The sequence below is a fragment of the Mesitornis unicolor genome, unplaced genomic scaffold (assembly GCF_000695765.1).
Source record: "Mesitornis unicolor isolate BGI_N332 unplaced genomic scaffold, ASM69576v1 scaffold15620, whole genome shotgun sequence".
Taxonomy (NCBI): Eukaryota; Metazoa; Chordata; class Aves; order Mesitornithiformes; family Mesitornithidae; genus Mesitornis; species Mesitornis unicolor.
Window position 1 is genome coordinate 28,727 of NW_010157797.1, and position 25,341 is coordinate 54,067.

The 25,341-nt window shown below is 39.2% G+C and overlaps 1 protein-coding gene across 1 annotated transcript in view; it reads right to left on the reverse strand.

Annotated features, from left to right (window-relative positions):
- Positions 1 to 25,341, reverse strand: part of SLC7A11 (solute carrier family 7 (anionic amino acid transporter light chain, xc- system), member 11) — a 57,453-nt gene that overhangs the window by 26,432 nt on the left and 5,680 nt on the right. Inside the window, exons 3-6 of the mRNA XM_010181427.1 lie at positions 23,787 to 23,902; positions 16,000 to 16,125; positions 13,658 to 13,757; positions 10,524 to 10,568 (exon numbers count right to left, since the gene is read on the reverse strand). Coding sequence (XP_010179729.1) covers positions 10,524 to 10,568; positions 13,658 to 13,757; positions 16,000 to 16,125; positions 23,787 to 23,902 — 387 coding nt within the window. The remainder of the gene's footprint in view (positions 1 to 10,523; positions 10,569 to 13,657; positions 13,758 to 15,999; positions 16,126 to 23,786; positions 23,903 to 25,341) is intronic.

Sequence of the window (25,341 nt, forward strand, 5' to 3'; positions counted from 1 at the left end):
ACTCTTCTCCCTCCTAACAGCATGCACAGGAACAGAACCACTGCTAACCCTGTAGTTGGCATATCTCAGTGTGGTATTATGGACTCCAACTTTACAATTTCTCTTTTACCCTCTCTCTTTCCTTCCATCCTCCAACTATGTTTGCTGAATATCTTTGATTTTTCAGGTAGCTGATTACCTTCCTGATTTCTGTGCTAGCATCTTTGCAATAGCTTTAGTGCATTCTTGAGACATAAAAGGAATTGGAATCAGATCCTATATCAAACAATTAGGAGAAAAAGAATGGCAATAACACTATTCATATTTCAATACACATATCCACAGCTAAAACTCAGCACAGCAGTACTGATCTAACCCTGTATCTATAGCATTCATTTTTGCTCTTTCCTTTTGCCACTCACTCTTGCTTAAACACCCATGTCAAGCACGTGCTATAAGTTAACTTTGACAGTATGAAATAATAAATCATACAACAAAACTCAAATAGAAAAAAAACAGATAGAAAAAAACAACTACACCTTTTTTTTAAAGTATGCCCTCAAAGCTTAGGCATGAAATCTGCATTTCTTTGTCCTGAATATCTCCATGGCCATCAGCTCAACTTCTGTGTGTGTGAGAACAAGGAATATTAATGTTAGAATAGGTAATTATACAAGTGACCTTGCCTTTCTTCATTCAATAGTGAACTATTAGTCTCTTCAACTGTAACTTTAAGAGACATCCTTACTGTCTTAATTAATGATCAAGGAACATCTTTGAAACCTTTACAGATGCTATAGATTACATCAGTCTCTTTTCTAATTTACACATATTGAGTGGTGCATCAGGTTAAACCGTATCACAGGCAGTTCTTCATTGTAGTCAATTTCTAAAGAGAACATCTTAAAAATAGAAAGATACTAAAGTGGAAGTAGGATGTAGAAAGACTGAAAATCAGCTAACCAATTCAAATGCTAAATTTGTGTTTAGAAAGCAGTCACCCATAACAAAGATAGCAATGCCTGAGGACTGCAACCAGAGATCATCTCTCTCTTTCATAGCATGGGATCGCATCACAGCATCAAAAACATGGGGTGGGGAATAAAAGAGAAACTGCACAAGGGAAAAGGAAAAATAAATAATAACATATGTCGAATGTGTGTAATGTACACATTCCTGGACATTATAGATTGCAATAGTATCCATTAGGTCAGTCCCTAATGAAGTAAGGAAAAGATGCAGCCTCTGGAAAGCAGCATGCACATACAGCGGCTACCTGTGGCTCTCTGCAGAGGTAAGGAAGAGGAACAGTGCCCAATGACATCTGCAGCCTTTTGGTTAGCTCTGCTGCTGAAGGCTTTGCTCTCTGTGATCCCTATTGCAGATGACAGGTGAATTCATGCAGTGAGTCATCTTCCCAGCCCCTCTGCTCTCTGCATATATTGCTCTGATCAATTCAAAGCACCGCTCAGACACAAAGTGCATGTGTCAAAGGCAAGGGAGGGGATTCAGGTTTGCAGTGTCTTTCTGCATACTTGGTTTGGATCACTCCAGACTCAAGCTGTATGGCACACCATGTTTTCCAAGTGTGTTCTTGGTTTCCTCTCTCTTATGACACAGTGCTGCTGCTGAGAAGGACCCACTGCACCCATGGGGCAAGAGACACCCAGGTGTGGTAGGAGGAATTTGTGTTCAACAGCCTAGAACAAGGAAAATAAGAATTAAAGGACAGAATCCGTATCTTCAATGGCATTACATATGGTAGCTAGCGTGCTGGAACTCTCAAAACTGCATGGCCAAAGATATCTCTGCACCAGAAGAATACAGGGTAATCAAATCAAAAAATCTAGTTCAACTGAAGTTAAAAAAAAAAGAATCCAACTACTTGGATTTTAATTTGGGTTACCAGTTTCAATTCCATCCTGACCTTTTCCCTGTTTTAACTCAAGCTGCTAGCACAGTTAAAATCACAGTTTCCCTTGTTCATTCCAGCTAGTTGGAAATATTTTGTGGATTCAGAGACTCTCCCCAAATTCTGCTATAGACAGGCCCCAAGCTCGCAAGCAAGTTGCAGTCCCTGAAACATTTGCATGTCTCAAATGTGGCTTGCTTAATTGCATCCATCCTCGGCAGAACCAACAGATTGCCCAGGTTAGGGCACTTACAGCATGTCTGGCAGGGGGTGGCATGGAGAGGGGAAGGAGAGGAAGAACCTGGAGCCAGATCTCAGCTGAACCTACCACAGCATCTGCTCACTGATGTACAGGACAGTGCAGCAGCAAAAGCGATCTGTCCTGGAAGCTGCTTTTTATAAATGCTTATTATTCCTGATTGATTTGCTGGCATCCCCATTAGGAATTAGGAAGCATGGAAAGAAAGTCTGACTGCAATACTACTATGTCTAAGCTGAGATCATAGTTGGCCAAAGATTATTTTCAATATTTCCCTCACGGCCCTGTGATTGATTTTGAATCCAAGCTGCTCCAAATTATCAGCAAAAGTTAGTGAGATCAGGTGCAAAATTAAGTAATAATTACTCCTTCCTATCAGCAAGTTGTATTTATGAAGCATATCATGTCACAGCTAACAACTACATTGCCTCCCATGTAATATTTTTGTCAAGCATTTATCAACCTGATATTATACTAGTGGACTACAAGTGACAGTTTAGGAAACCCCTGTGTACCAAATTATAGGTCAATTAAAGTCTCCCAAACTAGGACTTTTAGTGAAAAAAAGATGATAAATAAGAGCAAAGCAACCCTGAACATTTGGATTCCACTCATAAAAGAATTTCCAGCTTGCAGAAGAGAAGCAGCAGCACCTTTTAATTAAAACATCAATTGTTTTAGTGAAGTGCAAAAAATTAGTTCCCATACTGAGATTTCAGAAATTTGAACACATCTAAAAACATACATCCAAGACTGAAATGCATAGTTTCAGAAATGAATTATGAGTCATTTATAAAAAACTATAATGAATGGGTTGACAATGTGAGGCATGCAAGCAATAAGTAGTTAATAAGGTTAGTGAGATTGCAAAAGTAAAGGAAAGCTCATGTTATCAAGAACAGTTTCAAGCTGGTGAATCAGCTCCCCTATGAGCTGGTAATTGTCTTTTTCTCCCTCTCAAACACACACAAATTCTACTGAATTACATTCTTAATTAAATGCTTTTCCATACAATTTACAAATAGCAAAACCCATACTTGGTTTTGTTTAATTATATTTGATCTAGTAAATTAATTTGTTTTCTTTATTTGGCAGATTCAGCTTCCTATTAAAAGATTTTATGGTTCTGAACACATGAGTGTGAAGCTATCATTTTATCCCTTACACAGGGCATAATTAAACTGTGGAATGTGATGTTACATTCACCAGTGTCTGGACACCTCCTCTTCTGAGATGCTTAGCAGATAACTGAGGGAATATATGTAGCCTGTTGTGCTGTTAGATACAGTAACATTTAGAAAGAATAAAATTTCTATTGAAGTGACATATAAAAATAGTGGGGGGTAGGCAGTAATTAGAACATACTCATTCTATGATGGAGTATAAGTATTAAAATAGAAAAATAACAAAACACGAACAATATATTGAAGAAAAAATGCAAATGCTCACTTAAATGACCTGACTTTCCCTTTAAGGCAATCTGATGAATTCACATGAGCAAATGGGCTTTGCAAAACATTTGAAAGATTAACATTTGTCTCTTTTAATTACCTTCAGATAAAATAGCAAAATGTAATCCTAGAATTTTTTAATATTTGGCACTACAGTCCAACATGAAGAAAATGAATTGGACTCAAATGTAGCTGTTTAGAAGTAACTGGAACAGAATAATGCAAGAAAGATTTCAAAGTTTAGGTACTGAACCTATTCTGCTTATATCCAGCCAGAATATCTGCATCAAATGTTAGACTTAAAGGGAAGGAACTGTATTTATGCCCAGCTACTTTCTGAGAAAGGTTTGTTGAAAGTTTATTTGAAAATAAGATTGCAATCCCCGTAGGGAACACCCCCAGGTATTAGTTACTCACAGGTTTGCATAGGGACCTACACATGCTACCTTGTTCCACTGACACCATATGAGCCTTTACAGGACTGGAACCTAAAGAAGCCACACTCAGGGTTAAAGAAATCTGCTAAAGCCTTCAGTTCAAGGAGTAGGAGCTTAGATTTTTAAATCCAAATCAATTTATTTTGGCTCCCCATAGCCCATGGCTTACACTTAACCTTGCAAGGACATAAATACTCCAAAAACAAAGCCAGGAGGTGATACCTCCCCACTCCATAAAGCAGATCAAGAAAAGAAGAGGAGGAGAGAAAGCAGGGAAACAGGAGGAGAAAAGATGAAGTAACCCATCCTCCATTTTCACAGCACGTTTGTGACTGACCTAGATCTCCTGAGTCCCAGTTCAGTGCTTCAACTACATCAACTGTCTTTCCTGAATAAAATGCAGTGATGAGATGTGTTTGAACTGATGGACAGCATAGCTGCAGGGCAATAAAGTTCTGAATTTATTCTTTTTCTGTTGCCTAAGATAATAAATATCAATATTAATATTCCTTTTCAGAGTAGAGCTTGTCATTATATGATAAAATAACAAAAATTAACAAAGAGACAGAGAGACAGAAATGGCAAAGGCTTGCATCCTCTCAATTAATATAAAAATATCTTCCCTTGTTATGATTACAAGGAATAACTAGTCATGGTCTAGACTGGTAGTGAGCAACAGTGCAATTCAAGTTTCTGATTGATTTTGAAAGTGGGTGCATCCTAATGTGAACTGTCAAAAATCAGATGGCTACAAACAAGTAGGGAGCTGAAAGAGTTTTAGCGTTTCAGCTGCCATTCTATTCCCAGCCATCTGCATCTCTGCAATGCTTAGACACCCTGAAAAATCCTCTAATACCACATTTTTCTCAACCAGTCCTCATAGATGCAAAGTGTGATTTTAAACTTTAATTAATACAAATGGGTGGTACACTTTAGATTAATTAGACATGACACATTCTTTAAACTTAACATAAAAACAGATTATATCAAACATTTTTGTACCCTGATTTTACAAAATGTCTGATGACATCAAGCGTTGGTGACTTGCTATACACCTGCTGCTTCTTGGTTCCTCAGAAAAGAAGGAATAAATGAAGTGAGAAGAACACTGGAAAAATCTAATAGACAAACTGACTAATCTCAGACCCCAAGGTCATAGCAAAGCAATTCATTTCTTGGCTTTTCAACAGCACAAGACATGATTTATCAATCTGAGACCTGGCTTATAAACACTATACATCTCAATAATATGTTCTTTGCACTGTGTAGCTTTTTGAACAATGATAGATTGCTTGGGCTGGACCAAAGTTATTTTACAAACAGAAACAGAATATTTGCAAATGAAATAGCCCAGTAACAAAATAAATTAAAAAAAAAGCCAGAAAAAACATACAAACAACCAAGGAGAAAGGATTATGCCAAATAGCAGCTATACTTAACTTCAACTGGAAAGAATCCTAACTTTTTGCTGTAAAATATTTTCAAATTCTATATCCTTTAAAAATCTATTCAGCATTTTATACAGCTGAAATTGAAGACCACTAAAGGAAAAATATTTTCTAAGTTCAACAACACTTAAAAAAACTTACATTGCCAAAGAAATATGATTTTGAGTAAAGAAGGACTATGAATCAATACCCCTAGCTGCCTACTTGATCACAGACTACCTTGAAGTCATTAAGGAATGAAGTCTTAGTTTTCCTTCTCTTAAATTGAAATAGTACTTTCTTTCTCTTCCACCAAGAGCCTGATCTTTATAACATGAAGCCTTCAGGCTCATCACCTGCTCATGGTGAGGACATAGAACATCATTTTTTTAAAAACAGGGCTCCCTTTGGCCAGCATCTGACACAATCTGGCTCTGACTTTGACGAGACTCTGAAGACAGTGCTGTAATGTAAAAACACTCCTGTGTTTTTTTCTCATGTGGAGTCCGTCAAAATTCCTGACAAACTAGAGCGCTGATCTGGACTATGCTCCACCTGGGAAGAAGGAAGTGCCGTTTGGGCACAAGCTGCTTTTAGGGTCTTGATTGAAAAAGCTTGGACTGTTTCTTGAGAGAACAGAGTGGATGCTCAAGAATACAGATGAGCTCAAAGACTATCTATAAGAGATGAGTTTGAAAGTTCAACATGCTTGATTTCCAGTCCTCTAAATTTACTGCTCCAGGCAACATGGCTTCTGTCAATTTTCAGGCGACAAATTCTCTCTGAGAGACCTGACTGTTCCTTCATTCACTTATTATTTAGATAATACAATTCGACCTCAGTTTGAGTAGGACTGATCCTTATAATGCAAGAAAATCAAAAAGATCAAAGCTGCACATGGTGTGGATGCATGAGGTTATTTTAGTGAAGCCCTGCTTCAAGGATTATTCAGATACTTCATTTCCAACAGCAATCACTATAGACCTAGCACACACATGTGAAGCATAATTTAAAAAACTAAAAAAGAAATTTGCTATTACATTTCAATGTTGTTCCACATATTCTTGATAATAAATTTATTTCAAGCTCATTTGAAAAAAAAATGTACATTAAAGCAGCTGAACACTGCAACCACAGCTCCTTGTAAAAGAAACATCAACTTCATGTTGCTTCAGGTCCTACTAATGCTGTATGGGGGAAGCACTTTAACAAAGAGTAATGAAGAAATGAGCCCAGGCTAAAAAATGAGACATCAAAATGCGGTTTAGCAGGAGGCAGAAACAGCTTTTACATCATGTGACAACTGAAGTTGTAATAATGTCCTTTTCCTTATACAAAAGAAGGGACTGTGAAATTTCCAAAGTGAGAATCAGCACTACTTCCAAAATTCTGTTCAAAAAGTAATGGTATTCACTTTCAGATTTTTTCTTCTTTTTTCTATTCTCCATTCCATAATTTAAAGGGCGCGTCTTCTCCACTTGGCTCATTTCCACTGTGTCTGTGTCAGCTCTATCTTGTATTTCCTATTGCCTAGGTATCTCTCAGTGCCTCAGGCCCATAGTATTTATCCTATTTATAGATCAGAATCTGCAATTTATTGCACCTAGGCAGGCTGCTGCACCTACACAGACTCCCACAGCCTTCAAGAACCCTTTCTGCCTGTACAAACAGCTGCTTCACAGGAGCACAAAGGCAGCTTTCAGCTGGGCAAGGTCACAATCGTCCATCCCCCTTTCTCCTGCCTCTCTCCTACATTTCCAATGGCATTCGCTGCACTCAAGCGAGCTTTCCTGGTGCTGCACACAGCACAGCAAATGAAGCAATCCCTATCTGGAAAACTTTATTGTCTAAAAGCAGATTTTTCCATCTTCCTTTGCATTTCAGGATATATTCTAGGGCTCTGGCCTTCCACAATACCACAAGAGCACAGAGGGAGTCCAGGACTCACTGGATAAAAAGGGGCCTAAAGCCAGGTCCCCGCAAACGTGAGTGCTTGGCAGCTCTCCAATAGAGCATTTCTGCATTCCCCCTGATGTACCTGTGCTATTCTCCTCGCAGCTCTTTCAGTACACTTCAGTGCAGGTTTGCAGAAGGCTGGTTAATGTGGGAACAGTGCTGATCGTTCATCTCAGCACCAGCTGTCGGTTACTTTAAAAGCTGCCACACACCTGGAAATACGCAACTGTGACTGATTCTCAGACAAATATTTACCTTGGCACACACGGTGCAAAAGGCATCATTGCATTCACCTCTGTCACTGTAAGTAATTTGCATCCCTAACCATTGACAAACATTACAAATTGCACAGCAATTACAAACTCTAAATGGTTCAAATCTATGCTTCCCTCTTCCTTTTTAAAAACAATACATAGTATCTCCACAGCATTATATACAAACTTTAACAAAAGGTATGCAACAAGAATGAAAGGAAAGTCAGCATTTTAGGTGGAAAACAAAATAATAAAAAAACAGTTGAGTTCTAATAAATCCCTACAACAGCAGCACGATTTGTGGTTTACCTAATGCCTGCACTGAGTTTGGTGGGAGCTGAGAGAGATACCGCTGGAATTAGTCCATGCTATTCCCTTGCCCTGTATCTTTGAAAATGGTGGCAGTACAGGCTCCAAATCAGCAAGATGTCTTTCTATCAGAGCCATTCACAGGTGGCAACTGGATAAAAAATACTCCAACTATTTCACTTAATTGCTCGTTTCAGGTTAACAGAGTCCAGCATCCCCATTTACAGGTGGCATAGAGGTCTCCATCAGCACAGCAGGTAGCAATCCACTTGTCCTGCCACGCAATCACCTGCCAGTTATTTAGCAATGTTTAAAATCCCAATTTCTTGTACTGTATATCTGTAACTGCATGTGGAGATTGTGATCCCAGGCACCCCACTATAAAAGCTAGGCATCTTCCTTTCTAGTCCTCTCAAAGTGCAACCCTGAGAAGAAGAGTGGTGAAGGGAAGCCTTAACAGCTTTGTGACAACATTGCACATGTAACACTGAGCTGTTTTTTCCAGAGACACCTGGGAATACATCAAACCAGCCAGGCTATGTTGCTTGCCCTCTCATCCTGCATTCCCACTAGCAGTACAATTAACAAACTCCAAAAAGAGGAGAAAATCCTCAAACCTAACTCACGCCACTTTTCTTAGCTGTGATACGTTTCAAAGGGAACTTAGTTAAAAAGAAATAAGGAACTATGCCTTTATGTCCTACACAGTAGAGGGAAACATGTTCAAAAATATGCATTCCTCTGACTCAAACCACAAGAAAATAAGTCAATATAAACCAAAATAGCTATAATGAAAATTACCGATAATTTCCGTTAGTCACCATACAGTTAAAGGACTGTAGAGACACGTAAGTGTATGAAAAGTCCCAGAGGGTGGTAGGCATGTGCATGTTCAAAAACATCACACTGTATTGACGGTAACCACATGATAATTTATGTATTATTTTGCTTCTAGGAAATGCTTTTGATCACATCACCAAGACGCTGGCTCCTAACTGATCTCCCTAGAATCTCCTGAAGCAGTCAAAATCTTGGACCACTTTATTCCTTTATTTAATTTCATATTTCCTTTCATGTCAGTCTGCCATATGATTTTTCAAAAGTAAGAAAAAGTGAGGTTTTTAAAAAAATTTCTTCCTTCCCTGAATTTTTAAAGTGAACGGTTTTTTGGTGGTTAAACTCAGATTTGCTATTAGATCACCTAGCCTGAGTTCCCCTGTGTCACAGGACTGGGAAGCATTAGCCAGCTGCTTTCCTCTGAGCCAAATGACTTGTGTTTTACTACAGCGTGACTTCTAAGGAGGTGTTCCATCTGAACTGAAGACTACCAACGAAGAACACAAGTGTACCTAGGAATCCATGCTAATGATTAGTCAATCACCTTGTTAAATATTAATGCTGTATTTTCTACTTGCATTTGTCTGGGTTCACCTTCCAGTCATATTCTTTGTCATACATGTTCTGATCATATTTAAAGAGCCTGTTAACACCTAAGACTCCTCAAAGGCACTGAAACAATGGAAACCTGCCAGCCTTTCTGCCATCCTCATGTTTCAGCATCAATTTCTTTATAATTATTTTCAGGTCTCTGATGAAAATACCAAACACAACCAGGCTTGGTTCAGACTTCAAAGAAACCAACTAAAAACCTTCCGCATGATCCTCACCAATCCCAGTTTGGGGATTTTTCTTTCTTTACATGTCTCAAATATGTGGGTTTGTATTCTCTGAAGGTACAGTGCTGGGGATCTTTTTAAATAGTAAGTTCTTTGGTGCCCAACCAGGTATCTTATTTGAAAAAAACTAAGAAAATTACATCAGGTAATTTTTAACCAAGTAAATTGTTAACTTTCTCAAAGAACAAAATTTGATTTGACAAGGCATATTTTCTTTAATTTTCAGAAAAGTTTAATACTGTTTCATTATTGGCCACATGTACCAAAACATACCTACCAAAATAGGTCTGCCAAATCAAACTCTCTGTAATAATATAGCTTTTCTTTCCATATTTTACAGACAGGAGCTGTGAGAGTATTCATCTATGGTTTGAAACAGACTCCCACCAATATTTCCTGTTCAGCTTAATTGGATCGGATGCTCTGCTATGTGTATTCAAGATTCTGCAATTCTGAGACTTCTTAAACAAGTAGAACTAAGTATTTGATTAATATTTAAACACAGCAAAACTGCCAAATACTGCAGCAGTTAAGTTTCTTGGGCAAGATTTCCCTGACAGGATACCAGTAACTTCCACTGAAAGGAGCCACTGATACTTACTTGTATCCTGAGGGGGAGAATCAGAGCCCTGGAGATCTACTTAGTTTTCTGCTTTCTGTGCACATAAAAGCAGAATACATAACAAGGTCATGGCAGGCCAAAAATAGCAAATCTTCAAACAGCTGCAATTCAAATAGATACCAGATCTGCTGGAAAGCAAGCAACTTGACCAGCATGCAGAATTTCTGAAGATCACTACTTTCATAGCATTTTAAATACTACAGTCTTTTCTCAAAAGTCAAGAAAAACATTATGTACGTACTTTTCAGGGTTTTCCACTTCTTCAGTAACAAAATTGAGGTAAAACCTAGAAAAGAGTTATAAAATATACTATAAGGGCTTGGTAAATTTTGATCTGTATTTCTTTCCCAAGAAATCAAGATGCTTTTATAGTTAAGTACTGCTGTTAATTATAGTAGACTTTGCGGACCGGTGTCTGGATTAAGGAGAGTGTAAGATTTAACCTTCCCTCATCCCCACACTCAAGGAAGCCTGCTTTTGAATTCTTAGAAAAGACAGCAAAGTAGAAAAAAAGACAAAAGCTATGTAATGTCAATGTGAAATGAAATTACTTTTTTTTTCACAGGCATGCTTGGCAAATTATGGTTTACCCTAATCCTATACACAAACGCACCCTCAAGCCTCATATTCCATTTGTGGCTCTAGCCTTTTACAATTTTGAGTTGTATTGGCAAAAATCCTCAGCAGGGTACTCAGCAAGGACTTCTAAACAATAAAAATAAATCAAGCATCACAAAAATGCATCAAAAACCAGGATTTTGACACTAGTCTGTTGTGTACGATCACAAACCCAGGCTGCTAATCCTGCATGCTCTTGCACAACCTCCAGTGCAGGTTGCACTCTAGTCATATTCCAGCAAGAGATGGCTACATATGGGAATTCATAGGAACTGCTCTCCAGGCACAGCCCTGCATACAAAGCACCCACAAGCATCAAGGTCACTGAACCCACTGTTCTGCATTTATTAGCACTCGGTCTGTGCATCACTAGATCACACAGATGTGCCTGGCTCAGATACAGGCACAAAGCCACATCCTGGCTAATTAAACAGAGCAGTCAATATAGAGCTTTTGCTGGCTTTCTACTTTTAGGATAGATATAGGAAGACAAATGATATTTGACCCAACAGTGCTATAGTGAATAAACAAATGGTATCTGATCTGTTAGAAAGTTTGGGAAATTTTCTCCATCACAAGTCTTGGACCACATCTGGCTTCACAGAATGACTTAGCGCTAGCACACAGTGTTAAAAAATGTGATTTTGTGACTAAGTATGAAATGCTGTAAAGCTAGATTTGCAAATTTATACAAGCACTTCAGTACTTGTTTCCAAACTTGCTAGTGCACAGAGGAGGGTGGGATAGTTCAGAGGAGCGATGGCTTCTGACGAGTAAGACATTCAGCTACTTCTTTCTGGTCTTAGTCCTTAGACAGAAGTAGTTTGATAGCCCTGCATCAGTCATTTTACTAACGCTAAGACATGCTTCCTTGCACTCTTTTCTTTACTTGTTCTTTCTCACCCAGCATTTTATATACTCAGTAGTCTACACTAGCTCTTTGCAGGATGAACCCACACATCTAAGCGATACTACTTTTGTTTTGCTTTTTAAAGCTGTGTCATTAAAATTTAATAGTCTCACAGGCTATGCATAAAATTCTGCCCGCGTCCTGGGACACACCACCACCACTTGCAACACTCCCTCACATTCAGCTTATTGGATTGATTTAGCTCCATGAAACTGACAGTGCAAGGGTATTGACACTCCGCTTAATGGTCTGCTCTTCTGTGCTCTGAGGCAATCAGTTTGAGCCGGTGACAAAGACAAATAGGTAGCTGGGAAGAACCACTAGCCAAATTAGATCTTTTCCTGCTAATTTCTTTTATAAGTGGCAAATAAGGACCTTGAAATAAAAATCGGAAGGTGTAAAGGAAAAATAGAGATGGTTTTTACTGTAGGGGTTTGGAATGTTACGTGGAAAATGGAAAGAAATGGGAAAGAAGCAACAAAAGAACTATTTTTGATGTAGCATTTTACAGTAAACAGACTCTGCCTCAGTGATATGAAAGAGCTTTTAAAATTGTGATCATACAAAAATGTACAGTTATGTTAATATTTTAACAGTGAGAAAGCAACACATGTGTGGATAAGAGAGACAGAGACGGTTATATGGGAGAGCAGGAAGAAGCTAGAGACTGTCGGCATAATGAGTTCAATTTCTTTGAGGCTTCAAAATGCCAGGCTCTTTTCTTATATATCTATCACAGATAAATGCTTTAGATTCTCTTGGGTTTCGCCCCCCACCATTTAATGTAAAAGTTCTTTCCCATACTTCAGTGTGCATGTTTATAATGCCCCTGCGACCAGGGAGTTACAGACCAGCAGAGAACTCAAATGCTCAGCCCATTGTGCCTCTGAATTAAATAAATAAAACCCTTATCTTTCAGCCCTCGCCTTTTGTGCAAAGTAAAGAACTTGGCTGCCTGTGAGGCTATGGAAAGGAAAGGGAAGACCTGCAGACAAAGCTATCTCAAAACAAGCCCACTTTGGGCATTGTAGTCTCTTTTTTCCCCCCCACACTGCTGCTGCAAAAGCAGGTTGGCACTGTGCAATGTGGAGCCCTCACTAAGCACGAATAAATTGTAAGGCAGATTTGAAGAGCAGCAGCGCCTTTCAAACCAGCTGCTGTGTACTTTGGTGGGGGAGAAGGAAAGAACTTGAAAGAAAGTTCTGAGCAGGATACTTGAAGGGAGATTCTCATACCTTTGCTCACAGTCAATAGCACTTGACTTATATGGAAGTTGCACTTCTTAAGTGAGATCCAATTCTGTCAGAGCAAAAGGCGTAGGAATCTAGTTTTTACCTTGTTTTGTGATCTATACTGAAGCTATCATAGTTTGCTTCTTATTCTTCACGTACTGATTTTATGAAGCAAAGGTTAAGGCTCACACAAGTGGGATAGAGACTCACAATTTTGTAACAGTTCACAGATGTATTTTTCATGTAATTACTGACTTGTTCAACCAAAAGTAAAGATTCATTATCCCTTTTATCAAAAACCTAATGAAAACTTAAGAACATAACTTTATTGCTGCCTTTAGTCTTAAGAATAAAAATAAAAGTAAAAATCTTTTCTAGTGTTCAGTGAGGGTTTACCTATTGTGCACTGTAGAAGAAAAGTCTTTCCTTTGTAGAGCTGCTTGCAGAATGACTACTGAGCATATGGAACAGTGATAAGACCTACCCTTACTACATGATGTACTTTGGCAAAACATGCAGTATGCACTACTAATTTCTTCATATAAACAAACATCTTTGTTAGAGCATATTAGTGTCTGTTTTCAGGACAAATACTTACAGGTTTCAACAACTTACCAGCCTGAATAGGCATACATTCCTGAATAAAAAGCAAGTGGTAATCCCATAACACTGGCATCATTCCCCGCGAAGGCATTTTTAAAGTGCTGTGTTTCTCCTGCAACATCAACAAAAATAACATTGAAAAGTAAGCTCTTTGGTCTCCTACTACTTTAAAACAAATAAATATATCGCACCATGGAACATTTAATCACCCAACAATTCACTGACTTCAAGTTCTGCCTTTGACCTTCATTTCTGACCCAACCCTTGCAGCCATAACCTGGCAGCAATTGTAAAAGGTTTTGTGGTGTCCCTAGTCATGCAACAGCAGAATTTGACCTATTACTTTTTTTTCAAAGCAATTCTGAGCTTGATGATACTCACTGCACTATCATCTCCAGCAATGACTTATATCAACATGAAAGAGCAGAATAAGCTCTGCAGTTTTTTCCTGTGGAAAATTCCACTTGTTTAACATTTTAATCAGAAGGAACATTGCTAGCTTTTCACTCAGTAGCAACAAATTTAAGCTAAACAAACCCAAACTTTCAAACATTTCTACCACTGAAAGAAAACTAGTAACTCCCTACCACGCTATAGTCAATACTATATTAACATTACACTAAGTAAGAATTATACATCTATAAAAGCATACATGTAAGAGTTGTGTTATGCTCTTACTCATTTACAAGGTGCTCTGTGGTTAGTAAGAACTCCCTAAGTTATCCCAAATTTCCTGAGAAAATGAAAGCAATGATCCTCCACAGAAAAGGAGCAGGAAGAAGCAGAATTCATCCAGACTTAAATTAGCAATGGGTCAAATCATCTACCCTTAACTCAGTTTTTAATGAGCCCTCCGTTAAAATTCCCACTGAGGCAGAGACTTTTTGGTTGAGGAACTGTAGCCAGAGGAAGGTCCCAGTGAGGAATCAGGGACGCTATCTGAGCTACTTAAGGGCAGTAAAACCCATCCAAACCTGGGTCTGGCCTGCTCCAAAAGTCTAGGAAAAATGGGACAGATAGGGAGAAAGATATTTTGCACATGAAAGGAGGTGAGGGAAGAGGCATTGCAATTGCCAGAAAGGAAGTGAAAAACATGAAAACAGAAATAGTGAATCAGCAGAGCGCTACACAGGAATACTTTTCTTTCAGAGCCTATTGCTAACCACAGAGAGCTGCCTGTCCCTGAGAAACTCTGAGCACACTGCAGAGCCTAATGCTGAGCTGTTGACTCAGATGGGAGGCTTTGTGAAGCACCATAAAAGAGCATCCACAGGGACCAAGCCAACCACTGTGATAGTTTTTGTTAAATAAAGTCTGCCACCAATTCATTAAAAAGTGTTCCCCTCTCCAACCCTCTGTGCTGAATGGCTCCTCATGCTTTGTGTAGTCATTATCTGGTGCTGTTGTGAGGAGAGTAAGCTGGGGCCTGTTGCCATCTCACACCTGCTGCTGATAGGGCTCTAATGGAAGAGCCTCTTCAGGTGGCTGAGGGTGTGTCAGCAAAGAGAGTTTATCTGCCAGCGTGGCTTTACCCAGATGACTTCCAGAGAGCCAAGGAAAGGCCTGCACAGTCATGGCCCTGCTGGGTGCAGCTACAGAGAACAAGGGGGTGTTTTCACACTCCTTGCTTATGCAGAACAGTATCTGCAGAGCGATTCTGGCCCTCCAAACACTTCTGCTTTCCTTTCCTATGCTTGGGTTAGCCCCCAACTATTGTCTTTAGCTGTATGCTTTAGCTTTTCACTTGGAAGAAGTAAAGCACGCATGCAGCGTGATCATCCAGTACTCGCAGGCAGGAAGCCCACAAAAGCAATAGCTAGCTACAGTTTCTTTTGCCAGTACAGCACCTTTAACTTCACAATTCACATCACAAAGTGGCAGAACAGCATGCATTTGTTTCTTTTATATATTCCTCAATTCTGACTCCTTCCACCACCACATACCCAGCACCAAACAGGACTAGGAACTAACCTGGTTTAAAAAGAGACATATTCTGTCTGGACTAGAAGTGTGCTTTGGGGAGAAATATGTTCATCTGTCATTAAAACTGATCCTGCCCCTTTTACAAAGTTCACACCAAAGGCAATTTATAGAGAAGAATGATCCTGTCACTCATTTTGAAAACCTGAGTCTGATTTGAATAGACTCATTGGCATGCTGAAGGAAATACCAGTTCATCCCAGTGTAGTTCCACTTCTAATCAATTACATGACAGTACAGAGCTTCATTTCAACAAGCACAGGCTAATTAAGAGATTTTGCTACTATAAGCATTATTTGGTGTAGGCAGGTATGGAAAGACTGGGGAGGGCAAAGATAAAAGCACTTTAAAAGCATTTACTTTTCATTTCATACCTTTAATTAGCTGGATAACTCCAGGGACTATAATTATCAGAATTGCTACAAGCTTGCAAAAGGTAAGGAAAATCTGAATGCGGGCACTCCAGCTGACACTCGTGCTATTCAGGACCATAACCAGCGCTGCAAAACGAAAAAGAAAAGTCAGAAATAAATCCACAGAAATCACCACAAAACTCTCTGCCAGCAGAGAAGTCACACAAACAATAGATCCTGATGCATTAAAGGAGATATACCCAGATAACCTTCTCCAGCTGCTCCCCTCCCACTTCTCACATTCCCCTTCCAGATGCTGTATGAAACAGTTGAGTTGACCCCCTGTGTCTGACCCACTGCATGGCCTATCCATCTCTCCATTCTCTGTCTGGCTCCCTTTGCACCAAATTGAAGCTTCAGTTACCCAGAATAGTTAGCTATCGGTAGATGATGGGCTGGCAGGACCCTGCCTTGTATGAAATAAATTAATTGCCCAACTCCTGTCATTCCAGATTTCTGTATCAGTGCCAGTGTGATTAGAGATCTGAATTTTCAGAAAACAATAACAATTAATAGTCATATTAAACTTTCTCACCCCCATTTAGCCCCCACATAAATTTGTCACCTTATTTACATTCACTCCTCTTCTTCACTCTTTCTTCTCCCTTACAACTGTACCACCAGAGATGCAGGAGGGTCAAAGTACAAGCAATGTGCCTGTCCTTGTTGGGAATTGGTGAGGAAACAGAGACCTTTTACTTGGAAACAAAGCCCAGGTCTGTGTCTCACCAACATGTAGAGACATAAGTGAGAAGTGCTTTTACATCCTGCTTGCTTGGCTCGCATCTCCTTCTGGGTCAGGGAGGGCATTTTCTGATCTTTACTACAGCACTGACTAACAGGAGAATAGTTGGTTTTGTATTTTGAGAGTGAGTTAATCTAGATTATTTAAACAATTAACCTAACAAAGCAGAATCAATAAAGGAATTTAGATATTTAGAAAAAGTATTTACCTACATAATGGAAAATATGAGTCATTTCACCAGACAGAAAGCCCTTTTCCTGCTCTGCTGCGGAGGCAGCTGAACATGGCAAGACAAGCCTGCTCACCGATCTCTCTCTTGCCATCATATGCACTTAATGAATTAGCTCCTCATCACAGTCTTCAAACTCTCTCAAGAGCACTGGTTTGTCTGTATCATCAACTATATCACACATCATGGGGTACAGAAACAAAAGTTGCAATTTCCCACCAGGGTCCGGAAACTAGTTTTTATTAGCTAGCATTGTAAGCCTGGTGTGGTGGGGACAATCATTTCGGCAGGGACTGTTGCAATAGGGGCAACAGATTTATACTGAAAGATTTGGATTAGCTATAGGAATACATTTTTTCATTTTTTACTATAACAGTGGTGAAACACCAGAACAGGTTGCCCAGAGAAGTGGTAGATGCCCAATCCCTAGAAACATTCAAGGTCAGGTTGGACAGGGCTCTTCTGAGCAACCTGATCTAGTTCAGGATGTCTCTGCTCACTGCAGGAGGGTGGCTAGATGACATCTAAAGGTCTCTTCCAACCAAAAACATTCTATGATATAAGATTTCTGGCAGTAAAACCTGCTGAATTATCCCATGCCTTTTATACAAATTCTGTCCACCAGCAAGGCCAATAAATATATAATAAAAAAATTTTATAAGTCTAAACACAAAGTAGTTTTAATTTAATGCAAAAGGGATAAAATGCCCAGTAATGTGCATTCCAAAAGATTTTTAGGTATTTGAAGTAAAATTAAAATCTTAAAAAATATAGATAAAAAGTATTTTCTTGAATTTTTATTTGGGAAAGAGAGGACCCCACACATAAATGAACAATTTTCAAAATTCAGCATAAATGTGCAATATCACTTAATGTGAATTTTTCCACCAAAAGAGATCTTAGAGGTCAAAATGTTTTCCCAATTCTGTATTTCATCATCTTTCAGAACTGAGGTGTTCTTTTCTGAGTCACAAAGAAATCACCCCAACTTCTGCAAGGTATCACTCGATCCAAGTATTTATTTCTTTTGCTTTATTACTTCTATGTATGCGTATACTTGGCAGGAAATAGAAAATCTCAGGGGTCCGAGTTATTATTCTATTGTCCCAATACTACCCTGACATAACTTCACTTATTCAAATCTTGAAATCTTGAAATCTTGAAATCTTGAAATCTTGAAATCTTTTAGGTTGCTGCTGAATTTTAGTGCCTATTGAGGTTCCCCATCTTTTCCTAGGACTTGATTTAAACTTGAAAAAGTTTAAAAAGGTTAACAACTGTCACTTAAGCAAAATATATTTAAAATACTCTTTTGGCCAGCGGTGTTTAGGTTATGAAGAAAACGCAACGCCATAAACAAGCACTAGCTTATTTCAAATTTCCTGGAAATTTCAGTGTGTTGTACTTTTCTTTCACAGAAGACAAAGCCCAGGCAGGGACTGGGCCACAGGAAAATGTCAAGGAAGATTTTAAAGTGCAAGACAGTATCTGCGGTTTGACATTGAGCTTATTCAGAGTTCAAGCTCACTGCAGCAATAGGTCTGTTACCTTACTCTGGTCAGAACAGGTAATGTAAGCATCCTCCTTGCAGAGACCCCTCCTAGAGATTTTTTAATGCATCAGTTTCATCTTCCTGATACACATGTGAGAATGTCACTGGATGGCAAACTAGTACAAAAACTAAAGCCAACCCACACAGAAATTCATAACCCTCCTTGCTGGCCAGCAACACACTACTCAGAAACTACAAATCAGTATGAGAGTCACACTGGCTTGAAATAAAGAAATAAAGATTTTTGTTCTTTTCATGAAGAAAATCTGCTTGTGAACAGGAACCTTCTCCATCCTTTACTGTGAGTTCAAGCCAGTAAAATGTTTCATCTGAGGCTTTCTAATAAAATCGCAAGAGCAAAACAGACTCTGCAAGAACCTTCATTTAATGGAGAACCTGAAGGAACATTGCACCTGCAGTCAGTCCAGTGCACGTGCCATTAGGTTTGGTGGTCCTTGATAAACCTAAGTCCCTTGCAGAGTTGGGCAACTGTGCAAATGTAGCAATTAAGATTGCAGGGCTGAGACTTAAGTTCTTGGAAGACTTTGAGACCAATGTGGCATTTTTTGGGGAATTTTATTTTATTGAACTTAATATGTTGTAAGAATTTACAGTCATCTTATAATATTTAGCCTTAGCAGTTGTATGTACAAAACAGGGATGTGCGTCTACTTTTACCACATGTCAGCACCATACAGGTTGTGTTAGCAACTGGATAGTTAAAGGCAGGGAAGAAACATGAGAACTGTGCCAGGATTCAAGATGGAAATTATACATTGGGACTACGGTCATTGTTCAACACCACTCTTCTATGAATAGGGTCTTCTGGAGATACTTCAAGAAGCTGATTGCAGACACTTTGACACAGGATGACAGCAAAGATCAGAAGGAAGCAGATACTTCCCAGACAAAAGGGCAGTGAAAGTAGGACTCATCCCTACATTTGCTAACTAAAAGTCAGGCATCTATTATGGCTTCATACTCAGTGAAGAGACAGTTACCTCCAGAGGATGAATACACCTCTTTCAGGTGCTATTTCAGACGAGATGAGTTGCTTTCAGGAAGTGTCTCTTCCCCTCTTGCTCCTCTAACTTTATAAGGGGCACAGGCAATTACCTTAAGTTAAATACCTAACTAAAAGTGAGATGAATCGTAAATGAGGAGAGTATGGAGGGAGAACAGAGTGGGGTTCATGAACAATCAAACACAAGGGTAACACCGATCATGTTGCTTTTCACAATCTTTTTCCTTCGCACAGCCACAGCTATAAATGGATAACAAAATCTAGTGAGAGAAGCAGCAGTAAACATTACATCCTGGCCCACTTTTCAGGAATATATGTACCATTGCCTCGGCAGGAAACCAAGGAAACAACCCTCCCCTAACTTGTCAGGCTTTTAGGGTCAATGAAATCACACAAAGCAAAAAATACCCTCAATTCGCAAATTCTAATGCATCAATTAAAACCAAGTCACAGAAGGCACAAAAGCACCCATCAGAGCAGCTTTTGCTATCCCTGCAAGCTAAGAGATGTCTTAATTTGAACTGCTTGTCTGAAAACTGTCAGCGGGAGAGAGGAATGTCTGTAACATTTGCCATGATGGTGGGGGGAAAAAAAGCAACTAACCATAGACTCACATGCACACCAAATTTATGCTAATAAAGATTTGGCCTGGAGTATTTGCCAGCAAGCACTGCTAGATCAGTTTTCAAGCATAATATTGCCTCTTTCTAAGAGCCATAGTTTGGGGTATCTGGGTTTTTTTGCAGACCTCCTAAAGAAAGGGGAAAAATTATACATTATGGTGGCGTGAATGGCCCAAAATAAGCATGAATGAGTGTAAAAAACTTTTAAAACGTATGCAAGTAGGTAACCTGCTCTCAGTCTCACAGTTTTAATAGCAGAGACCTGTTTATCTGCTTTCTGATATGGAGGTCAAGTGAAAAGATTAGAACAGGCTCAGTTAAGAGTGTGTATCTATTCAGGCTACATACTGATAGTACAGTTCAACACCTTTGCACAGTATAATTTATCTCTTCCTGCTGCATATGAGAGATGTCTGCTTTTCTCTCAGGTCCAGTGAAATTGATAGAGTTTACAAAAAGTTTACAGCAGACTGACAGATAGATTGAGATATGCATATCCTATATTTGCCTAGGTTTTTCTCCTTGCAGAGATTCACTTGAAAAATGTCAAGTGAATTAGTGTTATATAAGTTTGCAAAGAGCAGGCATTCTTTGCTGCACAGAGGCTCAGAGTGCTGGGGTATCTGAAGAGAACTTCCACACAAGCATCTTTCCCTCTACCAGTTCACTGAAATGTTTGGACTTTTTAGTTCGTTGGTGTTTTTTAAGGAAAAATTTAAACAATCAAACAAACAAAACAAAAAAAAAACCTCCCACCATATCATAGAACAGAAAATTTGGTTTTACAGATTGCTCAGAACAGATGTGATTTTGAGGGGAATTTTGTGCCTAGCACATGTTTTTTTCCCTATAAATAATAAACCAAGATTGAGGGGTTTTTTTAAAGGTCACCATCCCTGGTAGTTCCAGTTTAGTTCTCATCTGATCTACATCTGCTTTGCAGCACCATTATTTCTTTTTTTCCACAGAAGTACTGAGGTGGAATGGTGGGCAGCAGAATGGGCTATAGTCCCTCTTCGAGTAGTCCTTGTTGACAGCTGGTAGAGAAGCAACAGTATCTGCCACTTCCCATCATAATCCTGGTTGCATCCATCTCAGGCAACCTTTTAATAATAAGCTTAAAGTGCAGGAAAGGAAGTTTAGGTGGAGAGGATTAAAAAAAAAAAAAGAGAGAGAGAGAGGAAAAAAAAGCTTTCTTGTGACAATGACAGAAAAAGCTGGGCTATAATATTAGATGAGGCTCTAGAAAACTCCCTCACTGAAGGTTTGAAGACCAGTTCAGACAAACATCTGTCAGAAATTGTTTAGACTCATTAACCGTGTCTGGGGCAGGAGATCACCTGGAGATTTTTCCAAATCTCTTCCTGCCCTTTATAGTATGATCAGAAACGACAAGGTGAAACTACAGAACAAAGTCTCATCCACAGACAGAGTTTAATGATGCTTCCTACTATCTTTCCGTCATGCAATAAAGATAGATATGCAGCGAGGACTCTGTCGTCAGGAGGGAGAAGGGACCAAGAGTGGATAAGAAGACAAACAGCACATCAGTTCACTTTCTGATTAACTCAAAATTTTCAGTGGAAGCAAGCACTACCTTTGGCACTGCTAAATTGGATTGTAAGATTTTCAGGGCTGCAGTGTGTCTTTTCAGCTCAAGAACACCTCAATCTTGACTATCACTCTGCCTACATGCACAATACAAAACCTTCATCGCAATTACCACCACAACAGCTAACTCTTACCATACAAGAATAAGTCATACACTTCAGATCCCTGAGCTGAAGTGTAGCTTATGATCAAAAACTACAGCAAATGAAACTCCACTGTAGAGCACGTTACAAAGAATAAAGATAAAGCCTCAGTCTGACACATCACTGTTTTCCACAGCATTGTCCCATTCACAGTTCCAAACTTTCTGCAAGAATCCCTTTTTTCGGTGAACTGACAGCTCTACCCTACCTGTGCTGCACAGACCTGCGGTCACCATAGGAACAGTCTGCTCTCAACTTCTCTCTCCCTTTAGGCTGTAATTATTTCAGCATAACTCCACCCCTCCTGCAATGCTAATTCTTTGTTTAATTACTTTGTGAAGCCCTGCCTTATCACACAGATTTTCAATTAAATTAAAAGCAATAAAAAGCTATTTCAAATTGTTCATTTATTGTGCTTGTATCACAAGCACTTAACAAAACGCTTTGATGGAGGCCTCACTTAACATTCCTTCTCTCTCAGTGACCTTGAAGTTACTGAACATCTGTTTCACCCTTATCTTGCACTGAAATATTTTAGACAGATGTAGCTATAAAAAGTCATTGACCTCAAAATTCAAGCCCTTAATTCAATTATTCCTATGAAACCTGTAGTTTGTACATAATTAAGTTAGAAAGAAACGTGGTCACATACTGATATTTTTAACACTCTTGGCAAAAGGAAGCTCTTATCAAGAGAGCTCCCGCAAAAAGCCACAGTAACCTGGAGACTGGAAATTTCAATGTTAATTGAACTCTCTATGCCAAAGAAAGAAAAACTCGTCTGAACCTATTATTGTGCAAAACTAAAGGGGTCTCCTGCATGCCTTTGATCCTTTTGCATGCCTTAATTCCTTTTTCCAGTCCTTTTGCTTCTGATATGCACGCTGACCAAATTGAAAGGAACAATCTGTTACTAATAACTCAGGTCATCTGTGCACTGTCCTCCCAGCACAGCTGAATGCGAGCGTTTGTGCACATGTGCCAGGAGCATCATCTCCAGTGACCAGAATTGGAAACAAGCCTCTAGCACAACAAGCGCACAGCTCCAGAGTCGGATTCGAATCAAGATTTGTGTGTTCTCGCTTCATGCAGCCTCCTACACCAGCCTAGGTAAACTGCAAAGCTCCGGGTCTCAGGGTAGCCGCCCTCCTTCCATTAGCAATTATTGGTTCCTTGTAGACCTAAATTATCCCCTTTACACTAATTGCAACATTAGCAAGAGTAAGACAAGAAATTGGTGACAGACACTAATTTTCACCAAACTGTACACCCTGCTTCCAAAGTCATCAGTTGGGTTTCTGCTTCCTGAAACACAAGTGCCTCAATAAGTTTTATTGCTGCGCAGGACAGAGTGAGACTAGGGAAGATGATCTCATGTTGCCTGTGCTCCACTCAAGAGAAATACATTTCTTCATGGCATCATACTTGGCACTCGATTGCCTCCTAAAACAGAGGTAGAGCAAAGCACTTAAAATCAGGTAATCATTCTTCCATATCTCTCTCACTGGCTCACCATCTCTTAGGGACTGAAATTGCTTCCAAAAAGTAATGAGAGTTCTGCCATTAATTCAAGTGGCAACAGAGTCAGGCTTGGCAATAGATTTTCCCTGCCATTAATAAAGTCTGCTGTTCTTTTTACTACTGCGTATGTTCACAAGCACACATACTCAGGCAAAAAGTCACACTAATGCCCTTGGCACTGGATGCACATTCATTCTGAAATGATTCACATCAAACTACTACCTGTTCAGTGTACGATTGCCTTTTTTTTTTTTTAACATCATATCTAGCCTTCCCTGAAACCTAAAATTGGATACTTACTGATGCCAACAGCTGTAATAAGTTTAATCGCAAGTTCTGGGATTTCACACTGCATAAAGAAAGGTTCCAAAATGTAACGTCCAAATGCCAACGATATGACTGCTGTGGCAGCAGGGCTAGAGTAAAAACAACAACAAAAAAAATCACAAAATAAATCTGCAGTAGTACATATTATAGTATAATAATAGTATGGGGTCTTGCTCTAACTTTACTATCACAGAACCATGAACTGTACTTTTGGTGCCTACTGCCATGTCCCATGATTTCTGAACATAGCTGGAAACCATCAGCAGTTTAGCTTTGCTCAGCAGTTTTGATCTTGACTGCAACACTCCTTACCAGGATCACTCTTACAACTTACGTGTTGTGAAGCAGCCATAAACAGAAAGGAAAGGTATCAATGCAAATCTTCATTCACTCACTTGAAGTGAACATAGCCAGAATTAGATTACATGGGCAGAACCCTGAATAAAAGTTGTTAAGGACTAAATTTTAGTGGCCAGGTCTATCTCAACCTTCACAGACACATGCAAATTAATGTCAATCAAGCTGAGCATTCTGCTTTACCAAAAGAAGTATCAAAAACCTACCCAAGACTTTTACTAGAATCTCAGACAATGCAAAAAATTAATGAAAATGAGACTTTTCTAAAACACAAAGAGACTTTTAAAAATATTTCTCTTTTATTGACTAACAACTTACCAGCACTGCGAGCAAGAGCAAAATTCTGAAAGCACAGAAAGCACCTACCATGAAACAGAGAAATGTGAAGAAAGGCAGACGTGCAGTTGCTGCATCTACAAATCTGTAACACTCATAGTATTAATGTAGCCTTTCTCTTTGAGACAACCTAAAATTTTGCTAGGAGCCTTAGCACTGGCACAGCAAATTACCTTGTGCCTCTGATCAGACACTGTACATTACAGTTCCAGTAGTCTGTTACATTTGGTTTGGGAGGACACTTTCACCCTTCTTAGGACAGCTGGTGGCATCTGTGCATCATCACAGGCTCACACACGATGAGGAGAAGGGATTTCTGAGTTAAAAAGAGTCTATGTGATACTGTTGAAAAACAAAAAAATTACAGCATTTGATAAAATAACGCCTCTGGTACAGAATATACCTCATCCTACAGAATTCTAACAAAACTATAGTTGCTAAAATGCTATGCAACAGTGTAAAAATTCTGCAGAGAGGTTATTATTCTCCATTGAATGATAAAGGAATTTTCCACTAGAAGAGTTTTGCCCTTGAAACAAAACCTGCTTTCTTAGCATTATGACTCAACCAAAATGTCACACATTGTGTTGGACCAAACTGTAGAGAAGCAAAGTACAGAATTACCTTCCGTGAAAGTTTCTGCATGGAGGAGCGAGGACTGTTGCTTCTGTGTCCTCGAGGCACAAGGACTGTTCCTTTCACTGGCCAACAATTCGCTTTGCAACTTCTACCCTCGCTCAGAGACTGGATGTTGCGCAGTTGCTGCTATCCACACCACTATGTTTTTAAAAACATAGTTTCTAAATTATAGCTCTAAGAAACGTCTCTTGTAGTC